The sequence below is a fragment of the Salvelinus sp. IW2-2015 genome, linkage group LG27, assembly GCF_002910315.2.
Source record: "Salvelinus sp. IW2-2015 linkage group LG27, ASM291031v2, whole genome shotgun sequence".
NCBI classification, from domain to species: domain Eukaryota; kingdom Metazoa; phylum Chordata; class Actinopteri; order Salmoniformes; family Salmonidae; genus Salvelinus; species Salvelinus sp. IW2-2015.
This window is the reverse complement of record NC_036867.1, coordinates 3,094,639-3,113,945: the sequence shown is the minus strand read 5'-3', so window position 1 is coordinate 3,113,945 and position 19,307 is coordinate 3,094,639. Positions and strand designations below refer to the sequence as shown.

General features: G+C 43.3%; 1 protein-coding gene across 2 annotated transcripts; it reads right to left on the bottom strand.

The window, feature by feature from the left end:
* Positions 1 to 340: 340 nt before the first annotated feature.
* LOC111953500 (ankyrin repeat and SAM domain-containing protein 6) lies at positions 341 to 19,080 on the bottom strand. Of its 2 annotated transcripts, none has more exons than XM_023972813.2 (16): positions 18,483 to 19,080; positions 15,012 to 15,538; positions 8,647 to 8,691; positions 7,866 to 8,070; positions 7,505 to 7,611; positions 7,184 to 7,335; positions 6,821 to 7,055; positions 6,357 to 6,406; positions 5,882 to 6,085; positions 5,591 to 5,762; positions 4,216 to 4,415; positions 3,885 to 4,071; positions 3,730 to 3,797; positions 3,492 to 3,608; positions 3,245 to 3,341; positions 341 to 798 (listed from the first exon to the last, which is right to left on the bottom strand). In XM_023972813.2, exons 1-16 carry the CDS (start codon positions 18,815 to 18,817, stop codon positions 749 to 751), a joined length of 2,751 nt encoding a protein of 916 aa, XP_023828581.1. In that variant the 5' UTR covers positions 18,818 to 19,080; the 3' UTR covers positions 341 to 748. The 2 variants fall into 2 exon arrangements, with proteins under 2 accessions (XP_023828581.1, XP_023828580.1); XM_023972812.2 differs by having other exon boundaries at positions 3,245 to 3,336.
* Positions 19,081 to 19,307: the final 227 nt, after the last annotated feature.

The window sequence follows — 19,307 nt, the reverse complement described above, 5'->3', positions numbered from 1 at the left end:
CTTTGTTCACACAAATCATGAAACCTTGTACAAGAAAACAGATTACAAAACTAACAGTAGTGAAATAGTAAAGAAGAAAAAAAGAGAAAGGCAGAAGGAAACATATATATATATATTTTTTTACAAATAAAAACAATCTTCCCTCATCATTCTGGCAAACCAGAATTCCTCCAATCACTTACATCATCAACATGTGACAATCTTAATCCCAGCCTCAAAATGTTATCTCCCAAATACATTAAGACTAGTCCTGGACTCAGAAGCATGTTTAATGGAGATTCTCTTGATGTACTTTTTAGTTCAGGACTAGGCTTAATCTGTGTCTGGGAAACCGTCCCTGAAGGTCTCTTCTCACCTAGTACATCATCAGTGCCCAAAAGCCTCGATCTCAGTTTAAAGGCTTTCATCTCCCACATCCATTAAGACATGACTAGGTCTGTTCTGTCTTAGTATGCGCTCACTTCCTCTACTGTATCTCCCCTATAGGTCAGCAGTTGGCGTGACAGCCCTGTTGCCATGGCAATAAATGATGGCTGCACATCACGTTGTGCTCTGTCGGTAAGCAGCAGGGCGCTGGGCATGGGGTCGCCAGCCCATGGGGATCCCCTTCGGGGGTCTGTGCTTCAGCGTCCTCCCACACGCAGCAGTGCTCTGGAACGCTGGCGTCCAGTAGAGTCTCCTCACACCTGGGCTATAGGGTCATCTCTGACCTCCTATACGGTCGGTCCTCAGTCGCAGCGTGGTGTTGTTACCTCTTGTTGGAGGTGCGCACCTGGTGTCGGACCCAGCCTGTAGGAGCTACAGGACAGAATGATTACCATCAGGGCCGTAACCAGGGTTTGAGTTTTAATGAGGTCCGGAAGGATTTAATCTCTTTTAAATTAAAGCTCATTTACTGAATTTCTATACAATTAATCAAAATTGACCCCAGCCATTATCACCTTGGCTGCTGTAGGTTCATTCACCTCATTCAACCTACAAACACATAGAATACTAGCTATACAGTTGTAATCTTATACCCCTGTAAAGGGGCAGAATATGACAAATTATTCACACTGACACATAGCATCAGCCACTGTTCAGTCAGTTGTAATGACGATTTGCATAAAATCATAAACTCTTGAAATTACAGCGTTCACATTTGTATTCCTAGGCACTACTGATCAAGCTCTGCACAAACAAACATCAATGGAGAACAGATGATTGTATTATCACATTCATATGAATTATTAGAATATTACTTTCGATTCTGTATTAATATCAGTGATGTATTGGTAAAAAAAAAAAAAGTGGGTAACGGACAAGATGAACAACCACCGATATAAAATGAAAACGTGTGACATTTTTAGAACGGCATAGTTTGCATTTCAATTATTTTATTTAACCAGGTAAGTTGACTGAGAACACATTCTTATTTACAGCAATGACCCAGGGAATATTTTTTTTATTAAAAAAAAACTTTAATCCCTTATTTTATTCAATTGGTAGTTACAGTCTTGTCCCATTGCTGCAGCTCCCCTACGGAATCGGGAGAGGCGAAGGTCGAGAGCCATGCGTCCTCCGAAACACGACCCTGCCAAGCCGCACTACTTCTTGACACACTTGCTCGCTTAACCCGGAAGCCAGCCGCACCAATGTGTCGGCGGAAACACCGTCCAACTGGAAAACAGAGTCAGCTTGCAAGCACCCGACCCCCCACAAGGAGTCGCTAGAGCACGATAGGACATAGCCCCTAACCCGGACAATGCTGGGCCAATTGTGCGCCGCCTCATAGGTCTCCCGTTCACAGCCGGTTGTGAAACAGCCTGGGATCGAACCCAGGGCTGTAATGACACCTCAAGCACTGCGATGCAGTGCCTTATACCGCTGTGCCACTCGGGAGGCCTGGGAATAGTTAAAGGGGAGAGAAATACGCCAATTGGAAGCTGGAGATGATTAGATGGCCACGATGGTATGAGGGCCAGATTGGGATTTTAGCCAGGGCACCGGGGTTAATACCCCTACTTTTACCATAAGTGCCATGGGATCTTTAGTGACCACAGAGTCAGGCACCCGTTAACGTCCCATCTGAAAGACGACACCCTACACAGGGCAATGTCCCCAATCACTGCCCTGGGGCATTGGGGGGAAAAAACTAAAAACATTTGACCAGAAGAAAGAGTGCCTCCTTCTGGCCCTCCAACCACTTCCAGCAGCATTTGGTCTTCCATCCAGGACCAACCCTGCTTAGCTTCAGATGCAAGCCAGCAGTGGGATGCAGGGTGGCATGCTGCTGGTTGTAGGCCTATAGGGAAGATAGGCCATGTCGAGATGCTCATTTAGAAACATATCATTTTTTAAGTTACTAACTTGTTTGATAAGATTTTCTAAGAGGACCCCACATAGGGCCCCAACTCCAAGTTTGGGAACCACTATACTAACCTCTCCGCTTGCTTTCCCTCTCTCTACGTCTTCTCTCCTTCCTCCTGCATGCATTGCAGCCTGCCTCAGCCTCACCACTGAGCGCCACATCACTTTCTGTCCTAGTAGCCTACTCTCTGTAAAGCAACGTTATTATGAGAACTTAGTAGCGTATTTTTTTTCTCCTGCTGAGGTAGACACTGTGTAAAGTTAGGTTCTTACTTCATCCTTCTAGCTGGCTAAGAAATACTAGCCAGAGCCCTTCAATATTACTGTAATAGAAGTCCCTGAGATATCTATAAGCGACTACCAATTGTGCACTCATTCTCCGAGTCTGTCTTTATTTAGCCGACTCGGAGCCGGGGTGGTTCGTTTCACGTGTCAGGCCCTCGACATGTGCCACAAGAGTGCGGAGTTAGCCGTTTGAGAGAGTGGTGAATGTGCTGCTAAAAAGGCAAATCCATCCAACGCAGGCGAACATACCACTCTTCATGATTCCACTCGTTCACAAAGAGGCAGGCGCGATTAGAACTCAGTCAGATCAGAACTCAGTCAGATCAAGAATATAAGCGTTCTGAACTTTGATCAATGCTGGGTGCAATATTTAGATGTTGAGTCATAATAAATGTTCTGTTATTATCATTATTATCATTATTATTTTTATTAGAAAACATTGTGTCCTCATATGTAGTTACGGCCATGATTACCATGTAGGCCCACTAATTACAGTCAGTCTAAGTGTTGGAGACATTGCTTTATAGATGGGATGTTAACTTGTAATATTGGATTCGGACGCCATGTGTCCTGCATCTTGATCAGGAGTGTGTGACGTCATAACACTCACAGCGTGGCTGTCCTGGTGGTCTGGGGTTGCTGGCACTGCTGCCAAAGGAGGACTGGAAGTTGTGGATGGTCTCCTGCAAAATCTGCCTCTCTCTGCCCTGCAGCAACAATTCAGGTGAATAATAATAACAATACATTGTATTTATACATTTTAATTGAATGTATCAAGCTGTGATCCCTCTTTGGTAACTAAAACAAATAGATAGGCACGGAACACAGAGGGGGGTTGGTAAAAATGTAAAACACACCTTCCCAGCATTGAGTTCAGAAATAGCTGCCAGTATTTGTTGTCTAGGCCCGTCTGTCTTAATCCCCAGTTCCTTTAAATCTCCATCTGTTAGAGTAAGGAAAGCCTCCATATCCACCTGTATTGGATGCACATTGACTGAGTGAGTAGATGACATGAGATTTAAACCACAGCTATGAACATTTTAGGATAAGTAGCAAATACACAACGGCTAAAGCTATAGTGAGGATAACGCATACCTCTTGCTCTTCGAATATGGGCTGGTATTTCTCCAACGAAAGTTTCTTCAGGATACTGGACAGCTCATCTGGGTGTAGTGAGAGATCAGCAGAGATAAGCAGAGGAAGGGATTGTTTTTAAAGTATTCATATCAACCAGAGATGCACTGGCTCACCCTCGTCGGTGATTGTGCCACTGCTGGAGCCGCCGCTGCTCTTGGAGCGCGGGTGGGAGGAGGCGGAGGACAGGGAGTCCCCTGGGGGAGGCTTGGGGGTGGGGGATGGAGACGGGGTCAGGGTGGGAGAGGTGCTCTTGGAGGTAGAGGAGTTCCCAGACTGGGGTCTCTTCTTTAAGTCAGCTTTCTATAAAGAAAATAGATGGGTGTGAATCACTTAGTTCACTAGTTAACACTGTTAACACTGTTGTAAGCGTGTATGAGCCTTTATAATGTCTTATAACAAGGTTTGTAATAGGTTTTCCTTCTATGTATCAATATTATATCTGACCCGTCTGGAGTGGACGTCGCTGGACACCAGGCTGGGGGTGCTGTGGATGTCTGGGAGACTGATGTCAGGCACGGTGGGAGGAGGAGTAGGCACAGGGGTGGGGCTTGGCACCTCTGCTGCCTGGGCCTTTGGATCTAACAGGCCTGCGGCTCTCTTCCTCTGGGCAGCAATTTGTGACAGGACGCTGTCTGAACTGCCCCCTTTGGGGAAGAGAAGAAACACAGCCCGTGAGTAGCACTACCACTGAGTAGTACTAGCACTAGCTGTCTGCTCAAATCTCATAGATTAAATAAAATAACTTTTTATTGGTCACATACACATGGTTAGCATATGTTAATGCAAGTGTAGCGAAATGCTTGTGCTTCTAGTTCTGACCGTGCAGTAATATCTAACAAGTAATCAAACAATTTCACAACAACAACCTTATACACACACGTGTAAAGGAATGAATAAGAATATGTACATATAAATATATGGATGAGCGATGGCCGAACGGCATAGGCAAAATGCAGTAGATGGTATTAAGTACAGTATATACAGATAAGATGAGTCATGTAGGGTATGTAAACATTATATAAAGTGGCATTGTTTAAAGTGACTAGTGATACATTTATTACATCACATTTTTTATTATTAAAGTGGCTAGAGATTTGAGTCAGTATGTTGGCAACAGACACTCAATGTTAGTGATGGCTGTTTAACAGTCTGATGGCCTTGAGATAAACAGCTTATTTCAGTCTCTCGGTCCCCGCTTTGATGCACCTGTACTGACCTCGCCTTCTGGATGATAGCGCGGTGAACAGGCAGTGGCTCGGGTGGTTGTTGTCCTTGATGATCTTTTTGGCCTTCCTGTGACATCGGGTGCTGTAGGTGTCCTGAAGGGCAGGTAGTTTGCCCCCGGTGATGCGTTGTGCAGACCTCACTACCCTCTGGAGAGCCTTACGGTTGTGGGCGGAGCAATTGTCATACCAGGCGGTGATACAGCCCGACAGGATGCTCTCGATTGTGCATCTGTAAAAGTTTGTGAGTGTTTTTGGCGACAAGCCAAATTTCTTCAGCCTCCTGAGGTTGAAGAGGCGCTGTTGTGCCTTCTTCACCACGCTGTCTGTGTGGGTGGACCATTTCAGTTTGTCCGTGAAGTGTACGCCGAGGAACTTAAAACTTTCCATCTTCTCCACTACTGTCCAGTCGATGTGGATAGGGGGGGCTCCCTCTGCTGTTTCCGGAAGTCCACGAGCATCTCCTTTGTTTTGTTAACGTTTACTGTACCTGAGCGGTTGTGTGAGTCTGATCAGGCAGTAGCAATAGTCTGAAAGTGTGTGTGTGGTGTGTGTGTGTATGACACCTAGCCAAGTGTGTTTTCATGTGCCTGTACCTGAGCGGTTGTGTGAGTCTGGCCCGTGGCGGTTGAGCCCTGCCACCCCGTTGGAGCCACCCGAGGAGTGGGGGGAGTGGTAGTTGCCTGAGTTGGAGGGGGAGGTGGATGAGGGGCCCTTGGTGAGGCTGGGGAACTTAATGGACCTGCTCACCACACGACTGATAGAGGTCTGTGACACAGCATGGAAGGAAATAATACTTTTTCTTCACTCCAAAATCACAATTTATCAGTGGGTTTCAATTACAGTAAGAAAAAAAATAAGAAAATCGGCAGCAACGTGTGACTCACAATGTCAGAGTTGCCGCTGCTGTTGAAGTTGGCTTTGCCGGGTCTCTGTGGCATGGGCAGCCGTGAGGCTTCACTCTTGCCCTCTTTGATGACCCTGGAGCGGTCTGAGTTCCACGGCTCAAAGTTGGACGGGGGCAGAAAGGGTGGGATCACTGCCTTCAGCTTGTCGTTGGGCAGGCGCGTCAGCGGCGCCCCATTTCTCAGCTGAAAGTTTAGTAGAAGTTTCAATCAGTTCAATCACGCCAGCATTGCATTATCTATGCCGTAGCATACACAGTAAATAGTCTATGGTCCCCAGTCCGGGACAGAGCATCTCCATTTTCACAGTTTCTGTCAATAATATCCACAATGTGTAGCAGTTTGCCACAGGACTCCATTGTTCACTTCAACTGAAGTTTCAATGAAATGTAGCCACAGGGCTTATCATGGTTAATTCACTTAAATCCAAAACCTCTTCGAATGTAAAGACTCCTACCATTGTGGTTATTAGAAAGTCATCCTTCTCTGTGCCCGTTCTGCCAAGACCTATGAAACAGATACAAATAAATCAATAGGTAGTTTAGTGGAACCATACATGACATTCTCTCATGTTCCTGTATTCAAGGCCCAACTGTTTCAGCCACTGACCACAAAATAGAATGTTTCAACTAAATCTCTCAGGAAGAATATGGCCATTGTGAAAAATGAACCATTTCAAAACATCAGGGAATCAAGATGGTTTCCAGGAAATGCCACTTACAGACATTTACCATACTTTTGTTCAATTCCCATTTCTCACAAACAATCCATGCACAATCAGTAGGACAGTTTATACAATACTAAAGTATTGCTTATTCTAAACTGACTATACTGTAAAAAGAACTACTGCAAAAATTCTGTTTACAAAACAAAAACTGGAACATTGTTATTGGGAAAGGTCTTATTTCCCCCATGTCTCACCACTGTCTTTGCTCTTGGCTGTCCAGGCTGTGCTGATGTCAGTACTCCCCATGGCTGCAGGGGGCGACACCGCCCCGCACGGGGTGGCACTCTTCCTCGCAGCCTTCATGGTGGCGTCCAGAGGCACCTCGGGTTCGTCAGGGAAGGGGGCCAGGCGGTTGGAGGATAGCCCGTGTCTTAGAGTGTGGGTCAGCTTTAGCCTCCTGAACCTGTTAGACATCCTGTTCCACCACGACTGGACAGGAAGGAGACAGTAGTCATATGTCATATGATAATAAACCGAGAGTGCACAACATACGGTCTCTGGGCGAAATGCATCCCAAAATCTGATTTAATTTGGCCCTGATCTAAACAGTGCCTGACCTTTAATCCTCCTCTGTCATCGGGTGGTACGGGGACATTATTGAGAGACTGCCTGCTCTTGGAGCCAGTGAGGGGAGTCCTGCCCCTGTGTTTTCCCTTGTCTTTGTCCACCTGCATGCAGACGGACGCCAGCAACCTCACCAGCTCAGTGTCTGTAGGGAAGAGAATGGCAGAGTGTGACTTGGGTGCATTTGGTTTAGCAGGTGTCCTAAGCACTGGCAATGATAACACACATCACAGTGCAAATACATTATAACACTTCACACTGACTATCTGCACCAGTAAACTCAGAAGCAGCAGCAGATTGTGTTGTGGTTTTACCTGGGTCATTCAGCAGCATGACCAGGTCAAAAGCAGTGTATCCATTCTTGGCTCGCAGGTTGACATCTGCACCCTGACTGAGCAGATACTTCACCACATCTTTATTCCTATGAGCACAGGCACGAAAGAAGAAAAGCTTAGATTAGAAGACAACTTTTTAAAATCCCCTTGACTGTATACACTACTCTTTCAAGGGCTTTTATTTATTTTTACTATTTTCTACATTGTAGAAAAAATAAAGAAAAACCCTTGAATGAGTAGGTGTTCTAAAACTTTTGACCGGTAGTGTATGTGTTTGTGAAGGTGTCTGTGTAGAATAAGAAAGTGTAATCAAAATTGCGGTCATGCGTCACATATTTACCCATGGTACGTGGCCTGCATGAGGGCCGTCCAGCCGTGTACTCCATCTTGTTTGTCCACGTCGGCGCTCTTCTCCAGCAGGAGCTGCACCACCTCCAGCTGCCCACTGACGGCTGCTATCATCAGGGGAGACGCCCCGTCCGGGTTGGCCATGTTCACCTGGGATGGATCTTCCTCCAAGATCTCCTTCACCAGCTGGGAGTTTCCTGGGACACACACACATGCACAAACACACACACATACAAACCCACATGCACAAACACACACAAACAGACACACATGCACAAACAAACACACATGCACACGTGCAAACACACATGCACACGTGCAAACACACACACACTCACACAGATATGAGTATGAATGCACGCACGCACAAGATTACCACAGACCACTCAATTCCAGCTACATACATTCTTATTGAAACAAAGGTCTCTGTCCTCCACCCAAAAGTTTCAAATATTTTCAGCCCTCTCAGACCCCACACATTCTTCCTTCGCAGGGTTTTACCCCAGACTGCATTGAGCAAGCATGCAAGACTGCCCAGTGCACATACCATGTTAGATTCTCTCAAACTCACATAGTCCCTACTTCAGGAACGTTTAGGTATGACTTTTTGGTTGAACTACATGCATGGTTGGATTACTTACTGTAAATGCATGGTAGTGTTATGCCCACTCTTGCAGACATAACTCAATACGACAGCTTTCCCCTTACAATGCAATATGTCCTCTCACAATGCAAACCTCTGTTTAGTATGTGCCTGCGTCCGCTAAACTCACCTAACTTCAAGGCACTGAAAACATCTGGTCTCCTCTTCTCGTCATCTATGAGAGTGGTAAAAGAACAGAAGATGAATGTACCAAGGACTGAAAAAGCAACAATCCTACCATTGCCACCACCACCATACACTACCCCTACTGCTGAACCCAGTCACATTGGGTACCAGAAGAAGACAGGGAACACTTGAGTGGAGAAATACTGGAGAGTTGTACAGGCTAGAGACAACAAAGCTCAGTCCAAAACCATCAGGAGAGTGGACCACAATCACATGACTGCTAGCCAGGCAGACGGATGAGGGAACTCAAAACATGTGACTGGTCCTTTTCGTCCTGAACTGTAGTTAAGGTTAATGTGCTTACCATAGTGTACAATAACAATATATGCATTGTAAGCATTCAGTAGTGATATGGAGAAAACTTTAGCGGTGACTTTGAGATCTCTGATATATCAATTGAACAGCAAAACAATAGGGAAAATGCAAGCAGAAAATATGTTATATATTTTCAGAACTGTTTGGCTATAACGACCATCGTTATGTTTGGAGGTAAAGGGGGATGCTTGCAAGCCGAAGAACACCATCCCAACTAGAGGTTGACCGATTAATTGGAATGGCCGGATAATCGGGGCCGATTTCAAGTTTTCATAACAATCGGAAATCTGTATTTTTGGGCGCCGATTTGCCGTTTTTTTTTTTTTTTACACCTTTATTTAATCTTTATTTAACTAGGCAAGTCAGTTAAGAACACATTCTTATTTTCAATGGTCGGCCTAGGAACGTTCTGCCTCAGATTTTTAACCTTGTCAGCTCGGGGGATCCAATCTTGCAACCTTACAGTTAACTAGTCCAATGCTCTAACACCTGATTACATTGCACTCCACGAGGAGCCTGCCTGTTAGCGAATGCAGTAAGCTAAGGTAAGTTGCTAGCTAGCATTAAACTTATCTTATAAAAAACAATCAATCAATGACTGTCATTGCTCCAATGTGTACTTAACCATAAACATCAATGCCTTTCTTAAAATCAATACACAAGTATATATTTTTAAACCTGCATATTTAGCTAAWAGAAATCCAGGTTAGCAGGCAATATTAACCAGGTGAAATTGTGTSATTTCTCTTGCGTTCATTGCARGCAGAGTCAGGGTATATGCAACAGTTTGGGCCGCCTGGCTCTTTGCGAACTAATTTGCCAGAATTTTACGTAATTATGACAACATTGAGGGTTGTGCAATGTAACAGGAATATTTAGACTCATGGATGCCACCCGTTAGATAAAATACGGAACGGAATAAACGTTTTGTTTTCGAGGTGATAGTTTCCGGATTAGTCAAAGGTATATGGTTTAGAGAGAAATAGTCGACACGTTATAATTCCTGTAATAACTTGCGGCTGAATTTGAAAGGGGTTCCTTCGTTATTTTACCGTTCATGTCTTCCATAGAGAATGTCTTGATCTACTTCAAATAAGGTCTGTGTTTCGTGCAGGCTTAAACCGCCTCGACGTTTTGATACCCGTGTAAATCTCACTAGGATAAGGTAACGTTTGTCAACATATTTTCATAAATCCACTCTACAATTTTTTTTTATCTTCCCTTATATTTAGCCAATATTGATCAGAGTTACCTTGTCCTATGGATATCTACACAGTTATAAAATTGGCACGGTGATGTAAGCCTACACGAAACACAGACCTTATTTTAAGTGAATCTAAAAATACCTTATGGAATAAATGAACGAACCGCTTTTCAGATTTTGCTAAAAGGTGTCATGGGAATTATGACTCGCACTTTGGTTGTCAATTCTTACCATGCCCATCATTAAAATAGGATTTCCTGCATATAAAAATTAAAGTTTTTGTTTTCAACATTCATCACAGGTAACTTAAACTCTATTTTTATTCAAACAGTTGAGAGTATTTGTCTCCTAAGCAGACTCTTCAGTATCATTGTCACTTCAGAGCTGTGTGCGTGTGTGTATTTATGTATTATATTAAGTTAAAATAAAAGTGTTCATTGTTCATTCAGTATTGTTGCAATTGTCATTATTACAAAAATGTGTGTGTGTGTATGATATATATATATATTATTATTATCATAATTTTTTTTTTTAAACCCGCCCGATTAATCGGTATCGGCTTTTTTTGTCCTCCAATAATCATTATCGATATCGGCATTGAAAAATCATAATCGGTCGACCTCTAATCCCAACCATGAAGTACGGGGGTGACAGCATCATGTTGTGTGGGTGCTTTGCTGCAGGAGGGACTGGTGCACTTCACAAAATAGATGGCATCAAGAGGGGGGGAAATTATGTGGATATACTGAAGCAACATCTCAAGACWTRAGTCAGGAAGTTAAAGCTTGGTCGCAAATGGGTCTTCCAAATGGACAATGACCTCAAGCACACTCCCAAAGTTGTGGCAAAATGGTTTAAGGACAACAAATTCAAGGTGGAGTGGCCATCACAAAACCCTGACCTCAATCCTTTAGAAAATTTGTGGGCAGAAATAAAAAAGCGTGTGCAAGCAAGGAGGCCTACAAACTCATTTACACCAGCTCTGTCAGGAGGAATGGGCCAAAATTCACCCAACTTATTGTGGGAAGCTTGTGGAAGGCTATCCGAAACATTTGAACCAAGTAAAACAATTTAAAGGCAATGCTACCAAATACTAACTGAGTGTGTGCAAACTTCTGACCCACTGGGAATGTGATGAAAGAAATAAAAGCTGAAATAACTAATTCTCTCTACTATTATTCTGAKATTTCACARTCTTAAAATAAAGTGGTGATCCTAACTGACCTTAGACAGGGCATTTGTACTAGGATTAAATGTCAGGAACTGTGAAAAACTGAGTTTAAATGCATTTGGCTAWGGTGTATGTAAACTTCCAACTTCAACTGTACGTTGTCTTTCCKGTTATGCAGGATGATGTAGTTCATAGGCATTACTGAGTCGTGTTGATCATTAGAATGGGTAACTGGCTGAAGAAATTCTAGGAAGATTCAGATGTTTAAAGGGATAGCCCTCCCCKAAATCAAAGTTTGTTTTCATTATAGCTCAAAAGGTGGTCTTGCATCTGCTTAGAATGGGATTTATTGGCACTAACCATCTAACTACTAGGCTTAAATGGTGCCTATGTTTCCCATTCACCTGGAATTGAGGCCTGCAGATTTTTCCTAATATCGCAGGATCTACACAGGAATTTGGGGGCGAAAACATTCAAATAAAAATGTTTTATTTTGGGGTAAACTGTCCCGGCTCTGATTTTATTCGATATAGGTGTTAGAAACATCATAACGTAGTTATTTTAAACRGAGTTATATCAGTTTATATGAGTATATTGCGATTTTCGGAATTTTCTTTGTCCTGCGTTTTGAAGAGTTGGGCACGTCTGGGCCACATAGCTAATGTTTGCTGCTAATTACACGGTTGAAGACGACATTCTACAGCCGAGCAACGATTATTATGGACAAAGGACAACTTGCCCAAGATTCTGATGGAAGCTCAACAAATAGTAAGAAGTCTTTATGCTGTTAATTCGTATTTATGTTGAAAAATGTTAAACAATAATTCCGCCATTAATTTTGGCACGGTCTCGCTGTAACGCACGCTGTATGTCGTAGTAACGTTAATTTTAAAAATCTAACACAGCGGTTGCATTAAGAACTAATGTATCTTTCATTTGCTGTCCAACCTGTATATTGTCAAGTTTATGATTAGTTATTGATTAGATTAGGTGCCTCTCCAAGATGGCGCCGGACAGATTGCTTGAAGTTTGGCTACTATTCACATTGTATAACCACGATTTGTGCCGCTACATATGCACATTTTCGAACAAACCCTATATGCATTGTGTAATATGATGTTACAGGACTGTCATCTGATGAAGTTTATGAAGGTTAGTCAAAAATTATATACCTTTTGCTGGTTTGTTACGATCGCTAACCTTTGCTGCTGGTAAATGGCTTGTGTTTCTGGCTATTGTGGTAAGCTAATATAATGCTATATTGTGTTTTCGCTGTAAAACACTTAAAAAATCGGAAATATTGGCTGGATTCACAAGATGTTTGTCTTTCATTTGCTGTACACCATATATTTTTCAGAAATGTTTTATGATGAGTATTTAGGTATTTGACGTTGGTCTCTGTAATTATTCTGGCTGCTTCGGCGCTATTTCAGATTGCAGCTGCAATGTTGAACTGTGATTTATACCTGAAATATGCACATTTTTCTAACAAAACATATGCTATACAATAAATCTGTTATCAGACTGTCATCTGATGAAGTTGTTTCTTGGTTAGTGACTATTTATATCTTTATTTGGTCGAATTTGTGATAGCTACCTATGCAGGAAAAAAATGGTGGGGAAAAAACGTTGTGTCTTTTGCTATGGTGGTTAGCTAATAGAAATACATATTGTGTCTTCCCTGTAAAACATTTAAAAAATCAGAAATGATGGCTGGATTCACAAGATGTGTATCTTTCATTTGGTGTCTTGGACTTGTGATTTCATGAACATTTTATTATATGATATCCCTGTGGCTTTAGGCTAGGCTATGCTAGTCAGCTTTTTTGATGGGGGGGATCCCGGATCCGGGTTTGTGACTCGTTAGAGGTTTTAAGGTGGCACTTCATTACCTACGTTCAGAGGGCCACAACATTGCGGGACGTTCAGATAGAAATATATTATGTACAACAGACTTGCCTCTCTGACATGTAGAGTGAGGAATCGTGTCAGCTCTATTCGTGACATTTCTGTCTGCAGCGTTCAGTTAGTTGCCCGATGCTGAACGGAGCCCTGCTATACTAACAATTTGTCAAAGAAATGCAGAGCTCAGACGTTTTCAAGGGTAGGTTTCAAATTCAGGTTCCCTCCTGTGTACTTCTTGGCCAAAGACAAGAGGCACATCAAAGAGAACAGGTGTCTGAGGGGGGAACTCTGTAACAATGTCTCTTTCTTTTAGACACCCAAGGTGTGACCACTGCTTTACTTTCACTTGAGTGTCAATTGTAGTGTTACAATAAAGCTTTGAGTTAATTAGAAAACGTTCACAACAATCGAGATTACTACCTATGAGTGACCAGGACAAGATCCGCTGAAGATTTCCGTTAAAACTTCTTATGGCTGCAATCCCGGTAACGGGATCGATATGACAACAGCCAGTGAAAGTGCAGGGCGCCAAATTCAAACAACAGAAATCTCATCTCATGTTTGGTAAACAAATCCAACGTCAGGGAAGCGCGTTCACTAAAACCTGACGAAATGTCCAAAAGTTCCGTAACAGTCAGTAGAAACATGTCAAACGATGTCTTGAATCAATCTTTAGAATGTTTTTAACATAAATCTTGAATAACGTTCCAACCGGAGAATTACATTGACTTCAGATGAGCGATGGAACAGAGCTCCCTCTCATGTGAACGCGCATGGTCAAAGAATGGTCAGGTCATGGCAGACCTGACTAATTCCCCTCTCATTCGGCCCCCCTTCACAGTAGAGGCATCAGACAAGGTTCTACAGACTGTTGACATCTAGTGGAAGCCGTAGAAAGTGCAAAATCATCCATATCTCGCTGTGATTTCAATGGGATCTTGGTTGAAAACCGACCAGCCGTAGGAAGTGCAAACTTATCCATATCTCTCTGTGATTTCAATGGGATCTTGGTTGAAAATCGACCAGCCTTTTGCCTGCCATATGAGTTTTGTTATACTCACAGACATAATTCAAAACAGTTTTAGAAACTTCAGAGTGTTTTCTATCCAATAATAATAATAATATGCATATATTAGCAACTATGACTGAGGAGCAGGCCGTTTACTCTGGGCACCTCTGTGCACCTTTCATCCAAGCTACTCAATACTGCCCCTGCAGCCATAAGAAGTTAAGTCTCAAAGATTAACTTGTTGCAATCTTATCTGTGTATTGACTAACGACAATCATATCAGAAATAGAAAAACTGCTTTGTGCCTTGTTGGCCTAATTTGACTGCATATCAAATTAGTGTTTCTCCTGAATGCTTCTTCAGTGGGACAGAGATCCCTGAATAAAGCATCAAGGCTTGCCAACAATAACATTTCCTCAACAAATTGAAACCTAGCCTAAATGTTTTGGGGCTGAGCGCAGCAGAGTTAGATGGGGGTCTGTTCCAGTCCACCTAAATAGGCTTAATGAAAATACTGGAAAACTGATTTCCAACAGTGTGCAACCAACCAGGGTTCAAATCCGGGTCTCATACATGTCACAAGACTGTGTTAGCACGCCGAGCTAAAGCCTAGGCGTTGCTAGGGTTACTCATCACATTAGTGTGGTTCACCGAACCACCTTCATTACACCTGGAGAGAGTAGTGAACTCGTGGCTGTTCTATACCTGGCTGTGGGCGCACGGTGGTGATGGAGTCCAGGTAGGCCTTGACATCTCTCTGATTGAGCTGCAGCGATAGCTCGAAGGCCGTCTTGGCCAGCACGTTGACCTGGTCCGGGTCCGCACCCCGCTCCACCAGCTGCTGGGCGACGACCACCTTCCCGCTCAGCGTGGCCAGCATGAGGGCACCCCAGCCAGTGGTCTTCTGGGAAAAGTTCACCTCCGCCCCCCACTCCAGGAGCAGGCGAACGGATGCCTCGTGGCCATGCTGTGAGGCAGCAAGGAGCGCCGTGATATCCATGAACTCCCTTCCACCCTCGTCTCCGATGCTGTTGTTGCTGTTGGTGACACCCTCAGCAAGCGCCAGGTGGTCATAGTCGTCGACGTAGGCGCCGCTCTCCAGGAGGAGCTTGGCCACATGGGTGTGGCCCCCTCTGGCAGCCATAGTCAACACGCTGGCCCCCATCCGGTTCCTGCCGTTCATCTCCGCCCCGTTCTCCAGCAGGATGTGGGCCACATTTAGATGGCCAAACCTAGTGGACGACAAGACAACGTCATGGAACTGTCCAAATATTTCCAAAAACGTACTAAGATCATCTTAAGTCCATTGGTAAGCAATGAACGCACAATGATGTTAATGCTTATTGTTTTGAAGACTAGGAGAACCTTCATATGGAGTCATAGGTCACATGGTAGACAGGTGACCAGGAAGTGTTAGGACAGAGGAGAGCAGTCATGTCTAGACGGGATACAGCCTATGTCAAATTGACATCAAAAGTTTAAACAAATTGCCTTTTGGTAACGCTAACCATTTTCCTAACCTTAACCTAATTCTCCTAATATGCCATGTTAATTATCCTTACCTGCTACGAAAAGTCAATTCTAAGAGACTGTATACCATCTAGTCAAAACCGAGGAGAGCATATGTTTCTAATCATTAAGATGATCTATCTCTTTAAAGGTACACTCCGCAATATGACATAGATGCAGTTCTAAGTAAACAGCATTGTAAATCAATTTCCGCAACAACTAAGACCGTTGAAGCACGAGCGTACTTTCAGCACCAAGAGTTGTCAATTTCCGATTGATTGTGCCGCGGCTGCTGCTTCATGTTTCAGTACAACAATGTAAGTTACTCAAATCTGGCTTATTGTGAGATCAATAACTATGATAAACAGACCTACATCATCAGCAAGAAACATAATAAAATCAATTGTAGAAGTAGCAAGCTATCAAATTTGACCTCCGGTCCTCCTCATCTTCGCTCTCTCCTTGTAAAACTGAACAGAACATTGGCTATAGGCTAGTCCACACACATTTTTTGGGGACTAGACCATTGATTTTCGGTTTGACTCGCCTCCTGAACTGACACCATAGGCCTACATAGCACAGCCATTGGTTAGGCAGCACAGGAATGACCGTGTTCTGCCATGGCCAGCGAAGAGCCCGGATCTCAATCCCATTGAGCACGTCTGGCACCTTTTGGATCAGAGGGTGAGGGCTAGGGCCATTCCCCCCAGAAATGTCCGGGAACTTGCAGGTGCCTTGGTGGAAGAGTGGGGTAACATCTCACAGCAAGAACTGGCAAATCTGGTGCAGTCCATGAGGAGGAGATGCACTGCAGTACTTAATGCAGCTGATGGCCACACCAGATACTGACTGTTACTTTTGATTTTGACTCCCCCTTTGTTCAGGGACACATTATTCCATTTCTGTTAGTCACATGTCTCTGGAACTTGTTCAGTTTATGTCTCAGTTGTTGAATCTTGTTATGTTCATACAAATATTTACACAAGTTAAGTTTGCTGAAAATAAACGCAGTTGATAGTGAGAGGACATTTCTTTTTTTGCTGAGTTTACATCCCTACACAGGCTCAGGGGCCTGTGATGGCATAACATTCACCGACAGGATTTCTTGCACAGCCTCGGCTGTGAAATCACACATACCCAGAAAATGTTCAGCAGCATTCACAATGATTACAATTTCCTTACACTTCTTCTCCGCCCGTGCTGTAAAGTTTATGACCATTGCAATAAATAATACAAAGTCCACCTTTTTAGCATTTCACTATCCCTTAGTTGATGAGAAACCTTCACTAGTCGTGGTGGCTCTGCTACCATTGTTTCTTCCCCGCCACTCGTTCCATCCAATCTTCTCACCGCCTCCAGATAGGAGACACTCTGGACACTCCTTACCCTTGCCACCTCAATCTCCTTCACCCTAACAGGGCACTCCGGTAATTCAGCCGCATGTTCACCTCCAGAGTTGCAGCATTTCACTTCATCTGGCATAAGATATTCTTCCCTTCTGCACACACTTGACACATGACTAAATCTTTCACATTTATGACACCGAAGGGGCTTGTGCACAAAAGCTCATGAATCCTAACTTTATATGAGAAGGGAGAAACTATTAATCAAAAAACAGTAGCATGAATAAAGTTAATTTATTTTCTCCATCCACCATACAGGTCAGTCACCAACCACTCAATCGATGTCTTCAGTTATATCCTCTGCCTTTATTTCTTGAGCCACCCCAAAAATACCCCCCTTGACAGGCCCCCTGCTACGAAAATCTATACAGGAAACAGTCCACTCCGATATCTTTTTTAGTCTTAAACAAACTTATTCTGCTTCGCAGACACACAAAAAATCTAAATAAGACCACTTCTTGTGACTCACTTTCCTTCAACACATTCCAGACTGTCCTCAAGACGTTAAACATATTTCCCAAGTAGCATTGATTCAAAACCCTCACTCCGAATAAAAATGAGTCTGGTGGTTTCCTATTTTCCACCACAGCTTTACTTCTTTCTCATTTCCCTTGGCACTGAACCCACTATTCTCACTTTCTGTACTATTATCTTACCCGACTCACTAGCAGTTTCAAACAAAACCTCAGTTTCCACCATCTTAACGACCAGATATGGATCATTTGGTTGAGACCACACTAAATAGCCTATAGGCACACTCGATATTGCACGCCCAGTGGAGAATCAGAGATGAGGGGCGGCATCGGCCACACGTTGATATATAGCCTAATAAACAACTCATTTTAAAACCCTGAGAAATATTGAAATGTCATCAATTACAAATTGCATGACCCTGACCTGGACTAGATAAAAAAAATACTAAACCCTCCCATTGACTGAAATTGAAAAAGTATGACCCTCCCCCATTTCCCTCCAGGTACATTATGTAAATTTAAATCCATCCCTTACTGCTCGAACACACAATATCTGAGGTGCTGCTCGTGGCAACGTCATTTCGCTGAGTCTACATTTAAGATTATCTTTATTGAAACTCACCCATGGCTAGTATAGATTGTTTAATTTTGATTTATTCATCATACACAATCTTCTGTGTTGTGCATATATTATAATACAATTATAACATTTTAATCGGGGTCACACTCATTTAACATCTGTATTCATTATTGACCAATATCATGAGCACATAAACTGGTAGTAACCACACCTTGTTGCCTGCATGAGAGGCGTCCAGCCATAGTTGTTACGGCTGTCCACCGAAGCCCCCTTTCGCAGTAGAAATCGGACCAGATTCTCATGTCCACTCGCGGAGGCAAACTGCAACGCGGTGTTGCCCTCTTCATCTGTGCAATCCACTGGCACCAGAGAAAGTCCCCGTGAGATGTCCACAACATTGCATTCCGATCCCGCTTCTGACCGCAGTCTGCTTTGCCTCCCGGACTCTTTCGCCCCGGGATCAAGAATCCCTCGAGCAGTTTCGTAGTCTCCTTCATCACAAGCACGAAACAACAACAGTGCGTTTGCTGGAACACCTAAATTCATCTCCGAGGTTAGTTTGAGTTCCAGTTGTGGTGTTCTAAAACTTTTCTCTTCCTTAATCCAATGTCTATCGGCGGCCCATCTTTGAAAAGCATGACGCACTAACAAGAGTAAAGTTCTCTCCTCGAGTAATACGGCGTTTTGGTTTGTACTATAACCAATATTATCACACAAATTAAAAGCATAAAGCTTTTTATTTTCTAATGTAAATCATATTCGCTGCCAGTTACTCTCTCGTCTCAACCTCTGGAAATGTTGCCATTCTACGCGTGCGCAAAATGAAAACAACGTAAGAGCAGTCTTTTTCGGACCACCTCCCTTTTATTGAAAAAATTAAGAAAAACGTCTTATTGGACGAAAGGAGTCCTTTGGAACATTAGACTAAATAGTTGAGAGCTACAGACCGTGATGCATGGTTAAAATAAAATCGATCACATTAATTTATAGTATAGTAGCCTAGTATGAATATTTAATGGTCAACTTTAATATTCAT